The 21710-nt window shown below is 45.7% G+C and overlaps 1 protein-coding gene across 8 annotated transcripts in view; it reads left to right on the forward strand.

Annotated features, from left to right (window-relative positions):
- The window catches only part of DYTN (dystrotelin), a 57653-nt gene that overhangs the window by 25579 nt on the left and 10364 nt on the right, over positions 1-21710 (forward strand). For 7 of the 8 annotated variants that reach the window (XM_050916151.1, XM_050916152.1, XM_050916156.1 and 4 more), the window contains 5 exons: positions 225-373; positions 2843-3011; positions 6422-6492; positions 16039-16198; positions 17893-18397. In XM_050916151.1, coding sequence (XP_050772108.1) covers positions 225-373; positions 2843-3011; positions 6422-6492; positions 16039-16198; positions 17893-18397 — 1054 coding nt within the window. The remainder of the gene's footprint in view (positions 1-224; positions 374-2842; positions 3012-6421; positions 6493-16038; positions 16199-17892; positions 18398-21710) is intronic. The other variant, XM_050916154.1, reaches the window with a different exon arrangement.

Consider the following 21710-nt stretch of genomic DNA (forward strand, 5'->3'; position numbering starts at 1 on the left):
ACAAAATCATATTAAAGATGAAGGTTATATTAAGTTCCAGACAAACTAGGGAAGAGCAACTAAAGTTAGCCAACATCCACAAGTCTGGAGTTATATTTGCTTTCTTGTGGGTGGAGGGCAGAAGATAGCATCACTCAGCTTTATCTGGGATTGGGTTGACTGCTTGTGCTTCAGAGCAGTGCTTGTTTTAAATCCACTCCTTTCTCTGTTGCATGTTGTTCCAGCAGATGTCAGCAAAGGAGAATGCAAAGATCTTTTTTCGCACCATCAGAAACAACCTGTTTCAAGAGCGCTGCAGAAGAAAGGAGGCTCGGAGAAGGCAGACACTGGAAATAATGGAGGGAGAGGACTTCCCAGAATATGAGCGAGCAGCGTGAGTGTCAGTCCTAGTGTGTTTATACCACCTGAGTGGTGAATTTGAAGAGACCAGATACTTCAGGCTGCAGCACATTCACCACCTGCATCTAACAGTGCTAAAAAAGCAGCAGTTTTGAACATTAGCTGCTTGACTGTGCCCACACAGTAAATGACTTTGATTTGACAGATGAACTGTGGTCAGTCCATAAAACACAAGTTAAGATTACAAAATGGAAGGGTTGAAACTTTACAGTAAAAGCAGTTTCTTTCCATTCTTTTAAAAAAATATCATGCAAATACTTATTTCAGATGACTGTTATATTGACACTGTGCCCACAAAGTAGCCATTACAGTCTACGGGGTCAGTGAAAGAACCTTTTCCATGCCGTGACTTCATATTATGGCAGAAAGTTTTGCAGATTCCTGCTCCTCTCCCCCTAGAGAATGTGAAGGTGGTTGCAATGGCCCACACACAGAGAATTATCAACAGAGCATTTTGTCAAACCTAACACTTCCATAAAAGAAATTTTAAAACATTCTGTCAGGCTTTGGTCCTATACAGTAACTGCGGAACTCAGCCTTGCTAACAAGTAGAAAGGGAGGCTGGTCTTGTGGTTATGGCCTTGGGTTGGGATTCAGAAGCTCTGGGTTTAGTTCCCAGGTCTGCTACTGAATTGACACCTTGGACAAGTCACTTAATTTATCTGAATTTCAGTTTCCCCATCTGAAGGTGGAGACAACAATGCTTCCTTTGTGTATTTAGAATGTAAATGCTTTAGGACAGGCACCATATTTTTCTAGGCATTTGTACTGACCTAACACAATAGGCCCTGATCTCAGGTGGATTCACTAGGTGTTACCATACTACAAATAAGCAAGCAGTTTTGGATGAGTCAGTTATTCTATAACACATACTCTCCTTTAGGGGGTGTCATGGGTGTTGTAGTCCATCAACTCTGCTTGGCAGCAGAGTCGGTGAACAATGAATTTGAAGGCATGTGACTTACACCAACCTTCTGCAGGTGTTTGAATATTATGGTGCTGGGGGCCATATTAGTAACTATCTAAATAAAACAAAGATGAAATTAGAATTATGAGCACCATTCACAAACAAGCACATTTATTTTGTTTTCTCTTCTTATCAGCTTTGTGCCATATTTTCTCACACCTAATCTTGGGCCCAGCTCTGCAATACTTACTATCATACAGTGCCTCCCACTGTGGATAACCCCACTGATGTCAGTGGAACTGCTCTGTGCCCTTTAGACTCAAGTAACTGACTTAAGTCTATTACGTCCATTCCTGAATGATCCATGGCCCTTTATATCATCCAGGTGTGAGAAAAGGCTCCTTGGAGTTCACGGCAATACTCTATGTCTGAATTGTTTTGGCATCTTGTTACACTTGTCCTTCATTTGACCCATTCTTGCACTTTGCCTATGGAGGACATGAATGAGACTGAAGAGGTCTCTTAACCACGTGCTGGTCCTTGGCACAAGTTCTGAGTGTTTGTCTTGCCTAATTGGTCTGTTCAGTATGTAGACTTAAATATCTGCCAAACAGGGCTTATGTAAAATTGAGTGATGGCATTCACCCTTTTGAACAGGGGTGAATTTCATCCTTCCCAACAGGAAAGAAATGGAAAATATATTTACTAAACTTTATAGCGCAATAACACTGGGTAGCATTATTGCTATTAGAAACCAATTTTAAATATATTCAGACTAATCAAGAACCACAGCTACCGTATGAATAGTTTGATGGAATATAAACAGTGTCAACAAGCTATCTGGTCACTGAGATGTTGCTCAAGTGTTTGTGCCTTAGCATGGAATGTGATTGAAGACAACTTGCCCATTACTTCTTTCATGACTGATATTTCCTTATTTTCATTTAGCTCCCTTCTTCATATGAACTTTACTGTAATCTTTCTCCGAGTCCACAAGGTCATTTGATAACTTGATGGGTGTTTGCTTACATCACATTTGGGCAGGATGAGCCATCAGTGACAGCAGAATTTTGAGTTGCTATTCCAGGTGTCATTAAAAAGATCATTAGTACCTTACCCTAGCACAGATTGGGCAGCAGGATTTCTGTCTTTCTAAAACTTTCCTTAGTTGAATTGCCTAGTTTAGTTGGCCCTCTACTACCAGTGGCTAAGAAACTGGGGAAGTTGAAAAGAGAGAGCAGCTGTACCGTTGCTAAATGAAGGGGAACTGGAATTCTGTGCTAGGGACTTTAGGGTCTCCATTCAATACACAAAATGCACTATATGTTATCCATTTTTCCAGCCAAATATAGTGCTAGCTAACAGTGATCATAATTAACCCATAATTCTTACTCAGGCATGACAGTTATTACTCTGTTGAAAACAGAAGTTTTATTTATGACGACTCTAGATTCCGGGGAAAGGAACCTAAGAGTTCTCCTGTTGAGCTTCTCATTTCATCTTCACACTATTTTTGCTTTCTTTCCTGGTGTACAGGCCCTCTACAGAGCTCAGCACCTCCACACAGCCTGCCCATCATTACCTATCCTCCCCAGCATACAGACTGGCCCCAATGTTATCCAAGCACTTGGCTGAAAAGGGGTCTGCAATGCAGCAGATTGAGAATGACAACAGGGCACCAGCACAAGACAAGACATCTGCTCAGGTGAGCAGAAACAAGATGTAGTCACCTGAACATATCAGGGTGACTATTGAAGCGGTGCAGAGAGACTCGGACCAATTCTCATTCAGCTTTCAGACTGCCTATTAAATACTGATCCTAAGATGTTCCCTTGGTTAACCTCAACCCTGTTAATTTCTCATGTTGGAGGAAGGGAAGTGGGCAGGAGAAAGTAGAGGGAAACAAATCAAGAACATGGAAACTTTGTACCGTCGTCCCTTAAAGAACTTGGCCACATTTCAGTATTGGTGACTGCAGAAGAGTTGACTCACCATCGGCAGGTCCCCTGATGGCAGAGCTTGGGATAGCAGCTATTTCTTGCTTAATGCTGTCAGTTTCTCCAGCCCTACAAATGATCTGTCTTGCCTTGCAACTTAGCCCTCTGACCCCATTACATTTTAGTTCCCCCCTTTTGAGGCAACAGAGAGTCTAACAAATAACAGTCCCAGTGTCCTTACAAAAGGTCTTCACGCTCCTTCTCTCAGGGCTTCCAGTCATCCTTATACCCCTCTCAGGAGGCTTCATGCCATCTTTCCTGGTAAGGAAACCCAGGTCCTCCCACCCTACTAGGTGCCAGAGCAGGTATCATGTAACAAGCAGCAGTAATCTGCTCTGTGAGACTCCTTGCTGCTACATCCCTGGACCTCTTCCTGTGAACTACAACCATTATGTTAGGGCTTCTGCAGTGCTCTACTCTCCAGGTGCTATTCAGCTCCTCCAGCCTCTCTCTACTTCTTATGAGCTCTGCCTCAGGGTCTCACTCAGGACCCACTTGCTCTCTGTAGCCTTTGCAGCTGTAACCCCTCAAACGTCAGTCCAAATGCCCCTTAGGCCCTAACTTCTCTTTGCCTTTAGTTCAGATAAACTTTCTAGCTCTCTCTCACTTGGGTCTTCTGTCTGCCTTCCTATTGCTCTGTACTCCTTAGTCCTTCCTTTATGAAGGCCCAGCAACTTTCAGCTGGGTATGATCATCTGTTATGCCTGACACCCAGAGGCTTAATTGGGCTCAGGCTTCATTGACTCCTGGTTAACAAGTCTGGGATGTATACACCCAATCATAGTGACTAGGCCCACATTCACTAAGGGACTTAGGCACCTAAATCTGGGCTTTAGGCATGTAAGTCCCAGCTTCTAGTCACCACTGAAATTCACAAGACCCCACTGACTCTGTAGGCACCTATACTTATTTAGCACTAACATTTTCAAGAGTAAAATTTCCTTAGGTACCTAAGTTTCTGCCCCTTGGCACGTGTACTGCTATTCCACACTAGAGACCTGAACACTTATCTTCTACCTCAGCCCAGAACAATTCAAGAACCAAAGGAATATAGACATTTCTCTGCTTAACTCACCTGCAGAATCATATCCAGTCAGTGTACACAGAGCACAGCTTCCAGATTGGGTCCCACAGCCAAGCTCACACAAAATGGCTGGTGTGAGGAGGAGGAGGAGGAGGATCTGCTTCCTTATAACTTTTAGCATAGTGGTGATGTGAGAACTTCAGGCTTCCCAAGCTCCAGCCCCCTGCACCTTTACAACAAGGATGTCCCAAGGCAGTGCTTCTTTCCAGCTTATAAAGGCCCTACATAACTTTTAGCTGAGGGGTTGTGGCCATCACCTGCAATGTGGGAGTCCAGAGTCCAGTTCCTCTGCTCCAATTACTTTTTATGTATACACAGTGGAACAGCTGAGACTGAGGGAGCCCCATGTCAGAATATCCTATTGCCCAATGATTAGGGTGCTCACCTGGGAGGTAGCAGATTCCCAGTCAAGTCCCTTCTCTTCATCAGGTGGAGGGGGCACTTGAACTGGAGGTCTCTGACATCCCAACTGAGTATCTTGCTTCCCCAGCAATTAGCAAAAACAACTTTGGGCCCCTAACTCCAGAAAAGGGTTCACAGCTGAGACAGGTGCTAGCACATACCCTCCTTGTCAGTATCTCCCATTGGCAAGCTTAGGCAGCTCCCCAGCTGGTTGCTGGCTTTGTGAATCACAGTCTAGCTCCTGTCATTGTGTAGGGAGCCTAGCCCCCAACTCCCGATTTGTGGATCACAGTGTTGTTCCTGTGATTTGTTATGCGCCTAAAAGTAAGGCATTATAACACTGAGCACCACAACTCCTATGTCCCTTTGTGAATCCAGACCTCACTGCTTGACTGTGATAGCACACACAGTTATTTGCACTGCAGGGTTATTTGTTCTGTTATTTTTTATTTGCATTACAGTAGCACATTAGAGGCTCCAGCTGAGACTGTGGTCAAAATACCATCATCCGTCCCTTCCGAATAGTTCAAGGAAAGACATCATAAGCCTGATTCTCAATTAGGCTTTGGCCATTCTGTGCCGTTGTGACAGCATAAAGGCAGCAGAAATGGTCCCCCTGAAGATATGCCCGGAGTAGTGATTCTCACCAGCCGATGTAGAATTGACATGAAGGCTTTAAACCAACTCTTGCTCCCTGCCCCTGCACAGCAGCCATGTTAGGGGCATGCAGGGATGGGTGGAAGGTATAGGTGAATCACTGCACAACAGTATTTCTTTATTTTTGAGGGGCCATGGGAAGCAGAGTGTAAGTTAGAGTAGCCTCAGGTTAGGCAGCCCCTGCATAGCCCTAAACTATGAGGAGCACAGAAGGTGTCTTAAGGCCAATTTTGCCTCCCCACCCCTCTGTCCCTTCCCCAGCTTCAGAATGGAGTAACTGAGAATCAGTCCCCTTATATCAGCTCCATCCATTTTGCCTTCACATCCATGCTCTGCCTCTAAAGACCTCTCTTCAGGAGCAATACTTCCAAGGAGAGACAGTGTCAGCCAGCATGTATCAGCAGTAGCAGCTGTTCAAATCAAGAGCACTTCACCTCATTGCCAGGCATGCACTCATTTCAGAAGAGAGGTAGACAGGGCTGCCACCTTTGGGTTCCTGCAATGTATTCATTTTCCATCTGGTGAGGTAATCTGGGGTCTTGTCATGCTGGCTGTTGACTTGTTTAGTTTCTCCATGGGCTGAGAATTGTTTCTGAGGAGCTTTATCCTCCTTTTGTGTTTCTACACTGACATCATGCAGGTTTTTCAGTGCTGCTTTAAAAGACACATTGGAAGTCTTAGAGTCCTGTTTTGTCAGAAGGTAGATATAGGGTGTACCAGGACTGTACCAGACATGCTCTAAATTAAGATGCTTAGGAGTTCATGAAGATCTGCTTCCAGGCACAGTGGAAAAGTATGACCCATAGAGAAGTATCCAGACTGTTAATGACAGTCAATTAGCTCAAGGCAAAAACTGCAATGTAGGCATATCCTAAATGTGATATTCCTGCTTGTAGCAAGGTTTACACAGCAAATATGATTACAAGTAGCACACTGGTAAAATTCAAAACAAGATTTTCTCTCTTTCTTCCACAGGCAATAGCCTCTGTTAAGGCAGAATTGTTAAAAGTTCATGAATCCATCAAAGCCCTTCACAGTGAAAAGAGGTGGGTAAGTGTGTTAACACCAAAGCTAAAGCCTAATGGAGGTAAGTATTTTAATATTAAAACCAGACAACTTGAATAAACATTACTACTTCTTTCCTTCATTTCCCACCCTAACCCGGACCAAAGCAAGAGAAAGGTTTTTATCCTTGTGCACAGTGTGTGTGTGTCCATCAGATTTTTTCTAGCTGTCAAATGCTGGGATACAGGTCTCATGTGCATTGTTCAATGAGACAGCTTGAAAGTGCTAAGAGATTTTAATTCTGCCATGTGGGCATCAATTTAATGATCCAAATTTTCTGCTGGTGTCAATTGGCATGGTTCCATTTAAGTCAAAGAAACTGTGCCAGTTTACACCAGGGAAGAGTTTGACCTTACACCTGGGTCAGTAATATATACATCAAGGGTCGGCAACCTCTGGCACGTGGCTTGCCAGAGTAAGCACTCTGGTGAGCTGGGCCAGTATGTTTACTGGCCGCGTCGGCAGGTTCGGCGGACTGCAGCTCTCACTGGCCGTGGTTCGCCATCCCACGCCAATGGGGGCGTCGGGAAGCGGTGCAGGCGAGGGATGTGCTGGCCACGGCTTCCTGCCCTCCCCGTTGACCTGGGACAATAACAATTTCCACAGCAGCTAACTCTGCTTCAATAAGCTCCTCTGTGTCTAGCTCTCCTCTGCTAGGTCCAGCTAGAACAGAAATAATGTGCAATTTTAAAAAAGTGAGGATAAAAAATCCCTGGAATATATTTATTTAGGGACATGGTAGATTCTCCATCACTTGAAGTCTTTAAATCAAGATTGGATGTCATTGGAAAATATATGCTTTAGATCAAGCAGAAGTTATGGGTTTGATGCTGAAATTATTGGTTGACATTCTATGGCCTGTGGTTCATTGTGGGAAAACTTTACTGCCTACCCTGCACATTACAGGAAGTTTGAACAGCCCACCAATGCAGCTTGCCAAGCAGTCATTTTGCTCTGTGCATTCTCAGCTACCGGAGCCAGTGACATGGAAAAGGCGCCTTTTGATGAACTTCTTTTGCTTGTGCTTTCACTCTTGCATTAAGAAACTGGCGGAGTGTCCCCAAGGCACTGGTGGACATTTCAGTGGCATTTTCTGTCCCACCAAAGGTACCTGACAGATTTCGTGATGGATTGGTAGGAGGAGTACCCTGGCATTGCAGACTCGCATTGGCAGAGGCTCTTCAGTATAATTGGCAAAGCTACTGATGTCTCCTATGTAGACCATTGCTTCTGGTGCAGGGCCACAATCACAGACAGGTGGAACCACATCATCATGAGGACCTAGGATGACCAGCAGTGGGTCTAGACCGGTCGCATGAAGAAAGCCACAGTTCTGGAGCTTTTTGAGTAGTTTACCCCCACCCTCCGCTGTAAAGAGACAACTGAGGTAACCCTTGCCGGCCCAGAAGCGGGTTGCTATAACCGTCTGGAAGCTGGATGCACCAGACTGCTACAAGTCCATTGCCAACCAGTTTGGGGTTGGAAAGTCAACAGTTGGTAACATGGTGGCAGAGCTAATGCAAGGCAGTCAGGCATGTGGTTTGCCCCAAGGTGGCAGGCATTAAAGATATTCTGGAGGTAACTGCTGACTTCCAGAAAATGGGGTTTCCTACCAGTGCTGGGGTCATGGATGAGATTCATGTGGCCATAGTTTGCCCTTCCTAAGAAGCATGAGTACGTAAACCACAAAGGATACTACTTTACTGTTATGCAGACACTGATGGACCACAAAGGCAGATTTATGAACAAAATCATCATGGACTGTACTGGAAAAGAGCATGGTGCCAGTTTTTCCCCACTCAGGAGTCTACATTCATGGACAGGCTGGAACATTATTCCCACAGATGACATTGACATAAACAGTGTTACTATGATTCTGGGGGAATCCACATATCCCCTTTTGCCATGGCTTATGAAACCATACCATGAATCAGAGGCCCTGGCAAAAGAAGGTTAACACTCTCAGCAGGTGTAGAATGGTTGTTGAATCTACTTGTTGGCAGATTAAAGTCATACTGGAAGTGTCTACAGACCCGTTTGGATGCCAGTGTCATCAATACTGTCCACATTACTGTGGCTTGCTGTGCTCTTCATAACTTTTGTGAAGCCAGAGGTGAGCCATTTCCCCGAGAACGGACCTATGATAGTGAAGAGATGCTGGATTGGTACCCTCAACCGGAAAGTACAGTCCTACAGCTGGTTGCACACACCTGGGCATCAGAAGTGAGGGATGCTTTGTCCTCTCACATTACAGACTTGCATGGCCCAATGGAAAAGGGGGAATAGTACTCAGGGATGGCTCCAGGGGTTTTGCTGCCCCAAGCAGCCAAAAATCCCAAAAAAACGTGATTTGCAGCAATTCAGTGGGAGGTCCTTCGCTCCAAGCAGGAGCAAGGGACCCTCCACCAAATTGCCGCCAAATACCTGGACGTGCTGCCCCTCTCTGGAGTGGCCGCTCCAAGCACCTGCTTGCTAAGCTGGTGCCCGGAGCCGGCCCTGATAGTTCCTGTAGGAATGTGCTTGTGGCGGGAAAGTGGCTTATTATTTTTGAGGGGAGCAGAGAGCAGTGATTGGGAGGATTGATTGAATGACATGAAGAATAATGAATTGGGGGTGGCAGAATGGGTGCACAGATGGAATTTATTGAAATGTGAATTGCCATAGCTAGCTAAATTGAGGAATACTATTTGCTTACTAATGTTTAATTGCTCCTGAACATGTTTTTAGTTTTATTAGCCCAAATCATGATTGCTCGAAGTGATGCAATAAACTTTACAGATAAAGCATATTATGTTTTCAAGAAACATGTCTTAAAATAGCAAAACACTCACACGCTGTTGGGCAGACCAGCTGCCTTAACAAAACCATACACAAACACACAAAAAAAAGAGCAGGAAATATTTAATACCTGACACAATCCCCATGCCTCTACATGTCCTCTAGCTCCACGTTCTCCTTTCCCTTCTTTACACATTTTCCCTTCACTTGGCAGAGGGGTAGGGAGGTGGAGGTTTACACTAGAGAAGAGTTGAAAAAGAAAGGTTGCATGGAGTTTAGTTAACCTGCCCCACCGCTTCTGAGTCCTGAATGCATTGACCACTCTGATATGGTGTTGTCCAAGCTACTACAGGATTAAGGTATGTTGCAGGGTGATCCTGCCATGGTGTGGGGGAGGCAGCAGGAGATGGTACTCTGGCAGCCATTATGGACAGGAGTCTCTGAAACAGTTCTCTATTGAGCTCTGTCTCCTTCCCTAAGCTGCCATTCCTGTTCCAGGAACTGCTTTCCAAGTGCCAGCCCCATCGCTGAAACCCTGTTCTCTGCCTGGGTGGCGTTCCCCAGCCTTTCCTCTTGTCTGTCAATATTCTGTTGTTCCAGTCTTTCATCCCTCTTCTTCTGGTACCGGACCCACTGGTTTGCCCAGTTAAGATCATCGACCATAACTTTGTCATGGAAACTCTTCCTTGTGGAACAGTCCATGAAGGTACCTTGGGCCAGGAATCGAGTTCCTGAAGAACAGCAGGCAGTAGAGGTTGAGGGTGCTGAAATAGGACAAGAAAAAAGGATTGTCTAAAGCAGGGGCAGCTCTAGACATTTTGCCACCCCAAGCACGGTGGCATGCTGCGGGGGGCACTCTGCCCGTCACCGGTCCCGCGGCTCCGGTGGACCTCCTGCAGGCGTGCCTGCGGAGGGTCCGCTGGTCCCGCGGCTTAGGTGGAACCGTGGGACCAGCGGACCCTCCGCAGGCATGCCGCCAAAGGCTGCCTGCCTGCCGCCCTCCCGGCGACCAGCAGAGTGCCCCCCACAGCATGCCGCCCCAAGCACGCGCTTGGCGTGCTGGAGCCGCCCCTGGTTTAAAGTAGATCAGTAGCACAAAAATTAATTATGGTGGAATCTCAAGAACATAAAATGTAACCTTTCTAAAGTGAACACATATTGTGAAGGGGCTGCTTCAATCCTCATGCTGTCTCTGAACACAGCCTGTTAGTCACTGTTACAGAAGTGTGGAGACAATGGTAAGTTTAAAATTATCTTTTTTCTGTTTCGTAAAAATTTCATAACTAATTGTCATGCAGGGGAGGAGAAGAGGTGTGTATAATGCCGTTGATGCAAAAGGCTTTTTCTGTCATTTCAGGTCTTTCATGTTTTGGAAGATGACATAAGTGTTCTTGTGATGCCCTTTTGGCAGAGGGACATGTTATTCCAAGCTGCTGGAGGGAAACATGCAGTATGTGCAGCTGAAGTATTCAAACATATAGTGACCAAACAGCATATTTGAAAGTTGGGTGGACTAGTCAGCTAAACAGGGGGATCTGGAAAATAAGCCCTTTCCTGCAATGTGACTATCTATGTGGAGTTTCTGCTTCAGGAAAAGCATGCAGCTATCAGCAGCCAGGATTCGGCCAGAATCCATGAAGGAATTAATTTTATGAGCTGACACAGCATCTTTGGCTTACCCTGTTACTGCCACATGCAAATATGCTAAAATCTGCAGCTTTTCTCCACCCTGTACCTGGTGCTAAGTTCTGGGAAAAAAACTAACACCCCACTTGTACTTCGGAGAAATGAATTTGTGACCTGCAGACTGCATGGATTACCTCTAACAGAAATGGACTAGATTTGGAAATTGAAGACTTTTTTTCCCAAACACCCACACTCAGTTTGCTGTTTATAGGCAGCTGCATAGACCCAGGTGGAATGATTACAGAGTGGCACATTTCTTACTGCTGAAAGGAAATCATGAATGACCCTAGCAAACATCTGTGACTTAACAGTTACAATAACCTTTACAGCTGTTTATGAATCTTTGAAATTTCAAGTTGCCATTTTGAACTAAACAGGTAGGGGAAGGGAAGGCGAACAATATGGTGCTTTGCTACAATTCACCATTATTGGTCATGTGCTAATAGCTGGGACTTATTTTTACATTGCTTCTTAGAGCAGAAATCGCTCCCATTACTGTAATAATAAACTGTAAATTTGAATCATACACTTACCGGGCACTGGGGCCACTTTGGACTCCACCGTGTTTGCTGCACACTTGGCAGTGGGCTTTTCCTCTGGCAGGGGATCAAACAGCTCTTCCAAGTAGGAACCAAGAATTCGCTGTTGATCCTGATCCACAGCCTGCTCTGGAACTGGTTTCATTAAGAGGGTCACTTCATGCTCCTTACTCGGAGCCTGCTGCTGACTGCCTTCAGTCCTCATGGTGGATTCAGGGGCCAACATAGAATATCAGGGTTGGAAGGGACCTCAGGAGGTCAGCTAGTCCGACCCCCTGCTCAAAGCAGGACCAATCCCCAACTAAATCATCCAAACCAGGGCTTTGTCAAGCTGGGTTTTAAAAACCTTTAAGGCTGGAAATGCCACCACCTCCCTATGTAACCCATTCCAGTGCTTCACCACTCTTCTAGTGAAATCATTTTTCCTAATATCCAACCTAGACCTCCGCCACTGCAACTTGAGACCATTGCTCCTTGTTCTGTCATCTGCCACCACTGCGAACAGTCTAGATCCATCCTTTTTGGAACCGCCCTTCAGATAGTTGAAGGCTGCTTTCAAATCCCCCCCACTCTTCTTTTCTGAAGACTAAATAAGATGAGTTCTTTCATAAGTCATGTGCCTCAGCCCCCTAATCATTTCTGTTGCCCTCCGCTGGACTCTCCAATTTGTCCACATTCTTTCTGTAGTGGGGGGCCCAAAACTGGATGCAATACTCCAGATGTGGCCTCGCCAGTGCCACTTCCCTCGATCTGCTGCCAATGCTTCTACTAATGCAGCCCAATATGCCGTTAGCCTTCTTGGCAACAAGGGCACACTGCTGACTCATATAAAGCTTCTCATCTACTGTAATCACCAGATCCTTTTCTGCAGAACTACTACTTAGTCAGTCAGTCCCCAGCCTTTAGCAGTGCATGGGATTCTTCCGCCCTAAGTGCAAGACTCTGCACTTGTCATTGTTGAACCTCATCAGATTTCTATTGGCCCAATCCTCCAATTTGTCTAGGTCACTCTGGACCCTATTCCTAACCTCCAGCTTATCTACCTCTCCCCACAGCTTAGTGTCATCTGTGAACTTGTTGAGGGTGCAATCCATTCGTTCATCTGCCTCATTAATGAAGATGTTGAACAAAACCTGCCCCAGGACCAACCCCTGGGGCACTCTGCTTGATACCGGCTACCAACTAGACATCGAGCCCTTGATTGCTACCCATTGAGCCCAATGATCTAGCCAACTTTTTATCCACCTTATAGTCCACTCATCCAATCCATACTTTTTTAACTTGCTGGCAAGAATGCTGTGGGAGACTGTATCAAAAGCTTTCCTAAAGTCAAGGTATATCATGTCCACCACTTTCCCCATATTCACAGAACCAGTTATCTCATCATAGAAAGCAATCAGGTTGGTCAGGCATGACTTGCTCTTGGTGAGTCCATGTTGACTGTTCCTCATCACCTTCCTCTCCTCCATGTAGTTCAATATGGAATCCATGATTTTTCCAGGGACTGAGGTGAGGCTGACCAGTCTGTAGTTCCCCGGATTCTCCTTCTTCCCTTTTTTAAAGGGCAACATCATGACAGACCAGGTCATCATGAAGCACAGTTGGCTCTGTGCTGGGTGCAGAGCCCAGAACCCGGTCAAAGTCATCTTAAAATGGGCATGTCATTAGCAAGTTGCCTGAGGTGCGGTTCTTGTTCCTGGTCTTCCTGTATCCACTCTTTAGCCTCTTAATAGGACCACTTGTCCAGAAAATCTGTAGAGCTGCCAGCTCTTTATCTATTTGCTGGTAAGAGTAATCATTCCTGGTGTTTTACTTGCCTTGCATCAGAGATTCACCAAAATTTGGCTGTGCTCCATGGCTATGGGCATGAAGCAGCTCACTTGGCAAGAGGCTTGATTGTTTTGCTCTCCATTGCAAGCCCAGAGGCTCTCTATAGTGTGCTTGCAGATCGGTGATCAGAAGAGAATGGGTTAATGTGACATGAGCTGCTGCTATTTGCCAAAGTAGGGGGTTGGCTTCTGTTTTCAATAGAGTGGATTGGAGATTGTTGGGATAGAGAGGACTAAGGAAGTTGTCCCATGGAATTGTAGGATACTTCTGGCAGACAGGGCCAGCGCTTCCATTTAGGCGACCTAGGCTGTCGCCTAGGGTGCCAGGATTTGGGGGGGGCGGCATTTTGCCACCCTCAGCAGCAATTCAGCAGCGGTGGGTCCTTCTGCTCTCCGGGTCTTCGGCGGCAATTCTGCAGCGGGTCCTTCACTCACTCCAGGACCCACCGCCAAAGTGCCCCAAAGACCAGGAGCGCGGAAGGACTCCTCCCGCCGCAGAATTGCCGCCAATGACTGGGAGCGCAGAATGACCCCCCTCCTAGGGCGCCAAAAACCCTGGTGCTGCTCTTGCTGGCAGACTACTGGGACATGTATCAAGTGGACTGGATCTGCACTGCAAAGTAATAGGGGTGAAACCCTTGGTCCCAGCTTGACTTGTGCTTGGACCCTGCAGGGTCTTGGGACTGAGTCCTGAGTTAGAGCAATTGCAGTGTAGGTGCAGAAGGGGTTAGGCTTGAGCCCAAGCTCAAGCATAGGCTTACACTGCAATGTAGACATACCCATAGGGGCCAGTCCTGTGAGATGCTGAACATCTTCAACTCCCACTGAAATTAATGGTAGCTGAGATGGTGCATGTGAAGCCTACTCCTTCAGAAATGTACTCTGTCCTGACTCAAGACTACGGTTGCCATCCTCCAGGATTGTCCTGGAGTCTCCAGGAATTAGAGATAAATCTTTAAAGATTATGTCATGTGATGAAACCTCCAAGAATACAGCCAGCCAAAATTGGCAACCCTGCTCAAGACATGATCCTGTAAACAGGAAAATGAGTAACTTTGCACACGGGAGTAGTCTCCTTCACTCCTAGTCACTGGAAATACTTGCACAGGTTAAGTTACTCAAGTGTATGTTTGCTGACAGAAATGGGCACAGAAATAGCTAAAGATTCTCAGAACCGAACAGGACAGGGCCATTAAATGCTGAAATATCAGGACTATTAAAAGGACTAGTAGAGGTGGTCAAGAATTTTCCAATGAAACATTTTTTATCAGGAAATGTTGATCTGTTCATTTTGTGATTCAAAATGACTTTTTGCTTAGAAATTTTAATTTGTACTAAAATAAATTAAAAAAAATTAAAAGGTAGGTATCAAAATGAGATGTTTCAACTGATCCGAACCAAAAAAGTTTTCAGCTCATTGGTTCACAACAAAATTTGAGATTGACTTTTTGTCCCATCTCAGGGTGGGAAAAAAATTCAAAAATCTGAAAAAAACAAACAAACAAAGAAAACAAAAACAAACCCACACTCTCGCAGGATAGGAAAACCTTTTCTAAACCCAGTCTAAATACTAGTGTTAACTTTGCATATCCAGGCTTTTTACAAACCTTCTGGCCAAGTCTTGCTCAGCTGATATGTATAATTTCATTGAAGGGGTCAGTGGGGCTACTTGCATGAGGAAAGTGAGCAAATGAGTTCTGTCTTTACTCCTAGTGTGGGTTTTTCTGAGTGCATACTGACTGATGTATTTCTTCTTTCAAAAATAGATCTGGAAGAAACCGATTAGTAAAAGACAGATTTATAACACCATTACATCTTGCTTATGTGAACCAACACATTATCCAATAGAAAGTTAAACTAGAACTCTTGGATGTAATAGAAGAGTGGGGAGGACTATTTCAATTGAGCAATATACAGCAACTGTCTTATTTCGCCAGTGCTAACCAGCTTTTATCTCTCTCTCTCCGCCTCAGCAGTGGGCAAGACAAAGCTGTATTGCTATCCTGTGGGCAGCACTTCTCCATAGGAGTTTGCCTCTAGTTTAGAGAAATGGGTGATATTTATTTATTGTCTGCCCTGAGTAGATATTAGGTGCATCGTCTCTAATTATCCTGCTCTAGTTTGTGTGTGTGGATAGCACTTTTGATTGCAATATCCTCATCTTTCCAAGGACAGTGGCTTCTGTCGAAACTTTCTGTGCAATCAGTGGAAGCCATACAGAAGGTCCTTAACAAGAAGGATCATCATGAGGGAACAATGGGATAGATTCATCCCTGTCCTGGGGCCAGGACAAACAGCGTGCACTCCCCACTTTGAGAGCTGGCAGGAGCTGGCTCAACCCCAGGCACAGGGGAGGGCAGCCTTGTGCACTGCCCTGTCTCTTGTCTCTGTTGTGACAATCCCATGGTCCATTCCAGGAATGTTGAATCACCAGAGCCCAGGACCATCCTGGCCACACCTTCTCCATCCTGCCCATGTCCTGGGCTTCCTGGAATGCCCCTGTGCATAGGCTGCTGTGGAGACAGTTCAGCTCCTGGAGTACTGGCCTCCTGCACCCTGGTGGGAAGGTTCTTATACCTGTGCTATGACCCCTTTGCACCAGCCCAGCTGCAATATTTGTTCTCTCTCATGCTCTGCATTAAGGAGTGTGCATGGAAGGTAATTTAGTCCAGTAACTTCCCCTGTTGCCTGGCAGGTACCTGAGAAAGCAGTTAAACAAATGGAAAGACGAAGTGCTGCTCCTCCACAAGTCCCAGGAAGACAAAAGCTGCAGACTAGAAGCAAAGCTCCAAGTCCTGATAGCAAACCATGAATGTGTGCAGGCGGAGCTGCAGCAAATGAGGCAGGAAATAAAGGTACAGAGAACAATGTGCCAAGAATCTTGACAACAATTTGGCTTTTGGCATGCTTTGAGCACTGTGCACCAGTATTGTCTCATTGTTACTTTGTGTTCCCCCTGTTGTCTCTTGTCCATAGATAGATACATAAACAGACAGACAGTAAGCCGGGACTCTTTTTGTTCTGTTTATACAGCACCTAGCACAATGGGACTCTGATCCACAGTGGGGCTCATAGGCACTACCACAATACTAATAAATACGTAAGAATTATAATGAATAATAATATGTGAGAGTGAAAATACCCTTAGAGAAATTCCAACCATAAAAAAAGTCTCCAAAGAGAATTGCTCAATGCATCTTAATCAAGACTGGACGCAGCACTAAACAGTGCAGTCTAAAGAACAATCTTACCTTGTCAGGTGATAAAAATTAGAGATCTAGTCTGATAATTAAAGAAAGTCTTTCCTTGCTGTGGATCAATATCTTATTTTGCCTTTTTCTTTTGAAATATTTTAATTCTGATTCGTTTAAAGTAACCGTTGGTTTCTAAAGTTTAAATGATGTTCTCACTCTAAAATATTAGTCTATATGCTATGCAAATACATGGCATTTTACAACTGGATATATATGCAATTTGTTTGCATGAGTCATACGTACACAGACACATATATATACACTGAAATATGCATACACACCTTGCATGGGGGTGTGTGTGTGTATATATTTTTTCTTAGTTAAATTCTTTTAGAATAATTTTCCAGCAAATTAAATCTTGAGCTACTATGACGTCCCCTTTTTACTGGTGCAATAAAGTATAATATCTTGAGACTGAAATTACAATAAATTAAGACACTGAAAATTGTGGAATGAAACCTGTGTACAATATAATTAGACCCAATACACTTAAAATCCAGGGCTGCCCAGAGGATTCAGGGGGCCTGGGTCTTCGGCAGTGGGGGCCCACTGCCACCGAATGCTGCCAAAGACCCGGCACTTCGGCAGCTGGTCCCGGGGCGGAAGGACCCCCCAGCACCAAATTGCTGCCAAAGAACTGGAGCTGAAGAAGCTCCGGGGACCTGGGCCCTGCAAGAGTTTTCTGGGGCCCCTGAAGCGAGTGAAGGACCCCACTCCAGGGGCCCTGAAAAACTCTTGTGGGGGCCACTGCAGGGCCTGGGGCAAATTGCCCCACTTGCCACCCCCCCCCCCCGGGCGGCCCTGTTAAAATCAGCATGGGATAACTAGAAAAAAAAAGGCAGAGACAAGGTGTTTCTGGACAGACACCAAAGTTTCTATGGGCATGATCCAAAGTCCACTGAAGTCAATGGAATAACTCCTATTGATTAGTTGTTATATTGCAGTAGTGTTGAAAGTCCCCAGCCACGATCAGGACTCCATTGTGCTAAGTGCAGTACAAGCTTATGAAGAGAAAGTCCCTGTCCTGAAAAGCTACAAACTAATTAGACAAGACCGACAAGGGAAGCATCACTATCCCCTCTTTACAGGTGGGGAAACTGAGTCATGAAGATTCACTGATTTGCCCAAGGTCATATAGGGTTTCTGTGGTAGGGATGGGAGGGAACTGAAACCAGATCCCTTGAGTCTCATTTCAGTTCTTTAACCACAAAACAATCCTACCTCTTTAACAGGCTTCCAGTGGCTTTGGATCAAGCTTTATAAGCAACAGGTTTCCTGTGCTGTGTTCATTTCAGGTAATGTTACAACCACCAAACCATCCTTCATTTGTATTGTGTCAAAATATGATGTCAAAAAGCGAAGACCCCTGGGAGGAAAGAAAGCTTCACAATGGATCAGATTCAGCTCTGGCAAAACCCGTCCCCACTAGCTATACTGAGTGGAAATCCCTGGATCCCTCCTCAGCTACAGAAAAACAGCAGCTACTGCAGACTCAATCTGATCCAGTTGCAATGAACCTGAGATCATCAGGTACCACTTCAGGGTCGATATTCCTGCAGAATGGCAACCCCCTAATGAGACAGCATGAAAAATCAAAAGAGAAGGGAATTCCTCAGACAGATCTGGAGGGGATATCACAACCTGAAAGGTCCAGGAACCTTCCCCAGCAAATTATGACCACAGCTTCTAGTCCCACGGCAGGAGAAGTGCCATTTAATGAGAAGGAGGTGAATGAAGAGAAGGAACTGCAGCAGCTAGTACTGAAGCTGAAGGATGCTTTATCTCTCCAACTGCAACCAGGTAAGAGTTCTAAAGTCACAGATATTGGGCCTGATTGATATCTGACCTACGTCCAGTTTACTCCAGCGTAGTTCTATAGACTTCATTGGAGTTACTCCGGAGATATGTACATGAGTGAGTGGAGAATTAGACCTGATGGACCAAATTCTCTATTCTGGTGTAAATGAGTGAAGCATCACTGACTTAGCAGAGTTTCACTCTTTGACACCAACAGAGAATTTAGTCCATTGAGTCCAGCATGAGGTGCCTTTATATTTACACTTTGGGTTGGTCAGGTGCTGCACTTATCTGCATCCTGAGCAACTCTAGGAATTGCCCAGAATATAAAGGTTGCAACATGTGAGATGCTCATTAAATACTACTCAAGCCTGTACTCAAATATTGTTCAGTCTTTCTGTGTAGTTATATTTCACCTTTGGAAATGCTGTAGAGGTTCAGCAGGTTATGTTCCCAACAAAAGGGTACTTATTTTCTTGCCTTCTCTATGAATTTGAGATCTCATTTTAATTTCTTTCGCTGGTTCAAAATTACTCTAAAAAGGATGCCCACAGAGTTCACATCCATTCTTTAAACACAGGGGAGGTGTCCTTCACATCCCCTCTTCACAGAAGGCCTGGAGTATGTAATGATGGCACCTGCTGTTTTTCATCAATTTGCATATAATTTGGTGAGACAGTATATTATTAACTAGATAACTTGTTACATAGTTTTCTTTTTATTTCTAGACATGCAGTAACTAAACCTCACTGTATCCCTTGATATTAGCAGAAAGCTTTTACATGGGAATCTGAAATGCATGGGAGGCAATAGGTCTCAGGATATTTGTGTTAGATGTGCTTTCTGGCACTATAAAATTACTAAGGAGGGAGTGATATGGCATTCTGAGGAACCTGTAGTTCTTCGAGTGATTGCTCATGTCAGTTCCAAGTAGGTGTGTGCACGCTGCGTGCACAGTTGTCGAAAGGTTTTTCCCATAGTGGTATCCGTCGGTACTCTAAGGGGTACAAATACCTTTTCACCCACCCCTAGCTGGGCATGCTGGTAGTGGATGTGGCCAAGGCCAAGGCAAGGCAGGGTCACCAAAGCCCCATTCCAAAGTCGAAAGAGGCAAAGAAGCTGGACCTCTTTGGCCATAAGGTCTATTCCACCAGGGGGCTCCAGCTTCAAATTGTCAATCAACAGGCAGTTCTTAGCTGCTACAGTTTTAACTCTTGGAACTCCCTGTCCAAGTTTAAAGAGGTACTTCCATCTGACTCCTGCTCTGTCTTTGGGGCTGCCCTGAAGGAAGGCAAGACCATTGCAAGGACTTCCTTGCAGGCTGCATTAGACTCAGTAGACTCGGCCACCCATACAATGTCTACAGCTATTGTCACGTGGCTAGCTCGTGGCTACAAGTCTCGGCCCTCCCCAGAGGTCCAACAGACTATACAAGACCTGTCCTTCCATGGTGCGGGTCTCTTCGCTGAGCAGACGGACTCTAAGGTCGCTCTAGAATCCTTGAGATTATTGAGCCTAAAGTCCTTGGGGCTTCATGCGCCAGCCCTGCAAAGAAAGCATTTTAAGCCCCAGCCCCTGCCTCACTTCTACCCCTCTCAGCTGAGGCAAGACTATAAACAGGAGACAGGGTAGGAGTAATAGGAAAAGGCCTCTGCAGTCCTCCTCTACCCAGGGCCAAGGCTCAGCGAGACAGTCATTACCTCCCAAGAAAAACTTTTGAAAGTGCACCCAGGGTGACGCATCAGTCCATATCTCGGATCCTTCTCCTTTTGTGAACTATCTATCCCATTTCTACCATGCTTGGGCTCAAAAAACATCAGCTCACTGGATCTTGACCATGGTAGAATTGAGATATTCTCTCCAATTCTGTACCTTCCCACCCACCTTCCCCATCCCTCTTCAGGGTCCCTTCTCATGAGCAACTTCTAGTGCAGGAGGTGCAAATGCTCCTATAACTCGGGGCAGTAGAAGAGGTACCTATGGAGTTCAGGGACAGGGGATTCTATTCCTGTTATTTCCTAATCCCCAAGGCCAAGGGTGGACTCTGGCCAGGGCTGGCTCCAGACACCAGCAAAGGAAGCAGGTGCTTGGGGCGGCCAATGAAAAGGGGCGGCACATCCGGGTCTTCGGTGGCAATTCGGCAGTGGGTCCCTCACTCCCTCTCGGAGGGAAGGAGCCGCTGCCGAATTGCCGCCAAAGAATGAAGCAGCGCGGTAGAGCTGCCACATATCTCGGCTTTAATTTTTTTTGGCTTTGCTGCTTGGGGCAGCCAAAAAGCTGGAGCCAGCCCTGGCTCTGGTGTATTCTAGATTTGCAAAACCTCAACAGATTCATGAAGAAGCTGAAGTTCTGCATGTTCTCCTTGGCTTCCATCATTCCCTCTCTGGATGCGGGAGATTGGTGTGCCCCCCACAACCTGAAGGATGCATACTTCCATGTGTCCATGGTCCCAACCCACAGACGTTTCCTTCGATTCATTGTCAACAACACCCACTATCAGTTCACGGCCCTCCCCTTCAGCCTCTCAGCGGCTCCTCAGGTGTTCACTAAGTGCATGGCAGTTGTGGCGGCCTTCCTGTGAAAGCAGCAGGTGCAAGTGTTCCCATATCTGGATGACTGGCTGATCAAAGGTCAATCTTGGACCCAAGTGGAGGACCATATGAGCCTGGTGCACATGACATTCTTCCGGCTCAGTCTCATTCTAAATGTAGAAAAAAAAAGTCAACTATGACCCCTATGCAGAGGATAGAGTTCATCGGGCCCTCTTGGACTCCACCCAGGCCAAGACTTTTCTCCTAGAAGCTCATGTCCTCGCCATAAGTGCCGTCATAGAGGATCTCAAGAGATTCCCCACTACAATGGCACAAACTTGTCTGAAGTTGCTTCGGCATATGGCTGCCTGTACGTGTATGTGGTACTGCATGCCAGGTTGTAGCTATGCCCACTTCAGATGTGGTTAGCCCGAATTTACAGGCCAAACAGAGATCGCATAGACAGACTGGTCACTCTTACTCCTCAGGTTCTTGAATCCATCTGATGGTCGCTAACCCTCAAGCAATATGGAGAAGAGCACTCCCGCACATACTTCAGCCGTTGCTGTTTCTAGTCACAGATGCATCGGCGATGGAAAGGGGGGGTGCACCTGAGTGAACTCAAGACACAAGGCCTTTTGATTCCAGGCGGAACTTTTGCTGCACATCAATGTCAGGGAGCTGTGGGCGGTTCGCCTCACTTGCCAGACATTTCAAACCCATCTACAGGGAAGATGTGTATCCGTACTGACGGACAATACCACGGCAATGTTTTATATAAACAG

This window comes from Gopherus flavomarginatus, chromosome 10, assembly GCF_025201925.1.
Source record: "Gopherus flavomarginatus isolate rGopFla2 chromosome 10, rGopFla2.mat.asm, whole genome shotgun sequence".
Taxonomy (NCBI): Eukaryota; Metazoa; Chordata; order Testudines; family Testudinidae; genus Gopherus; species Gopherus flavomarginatus.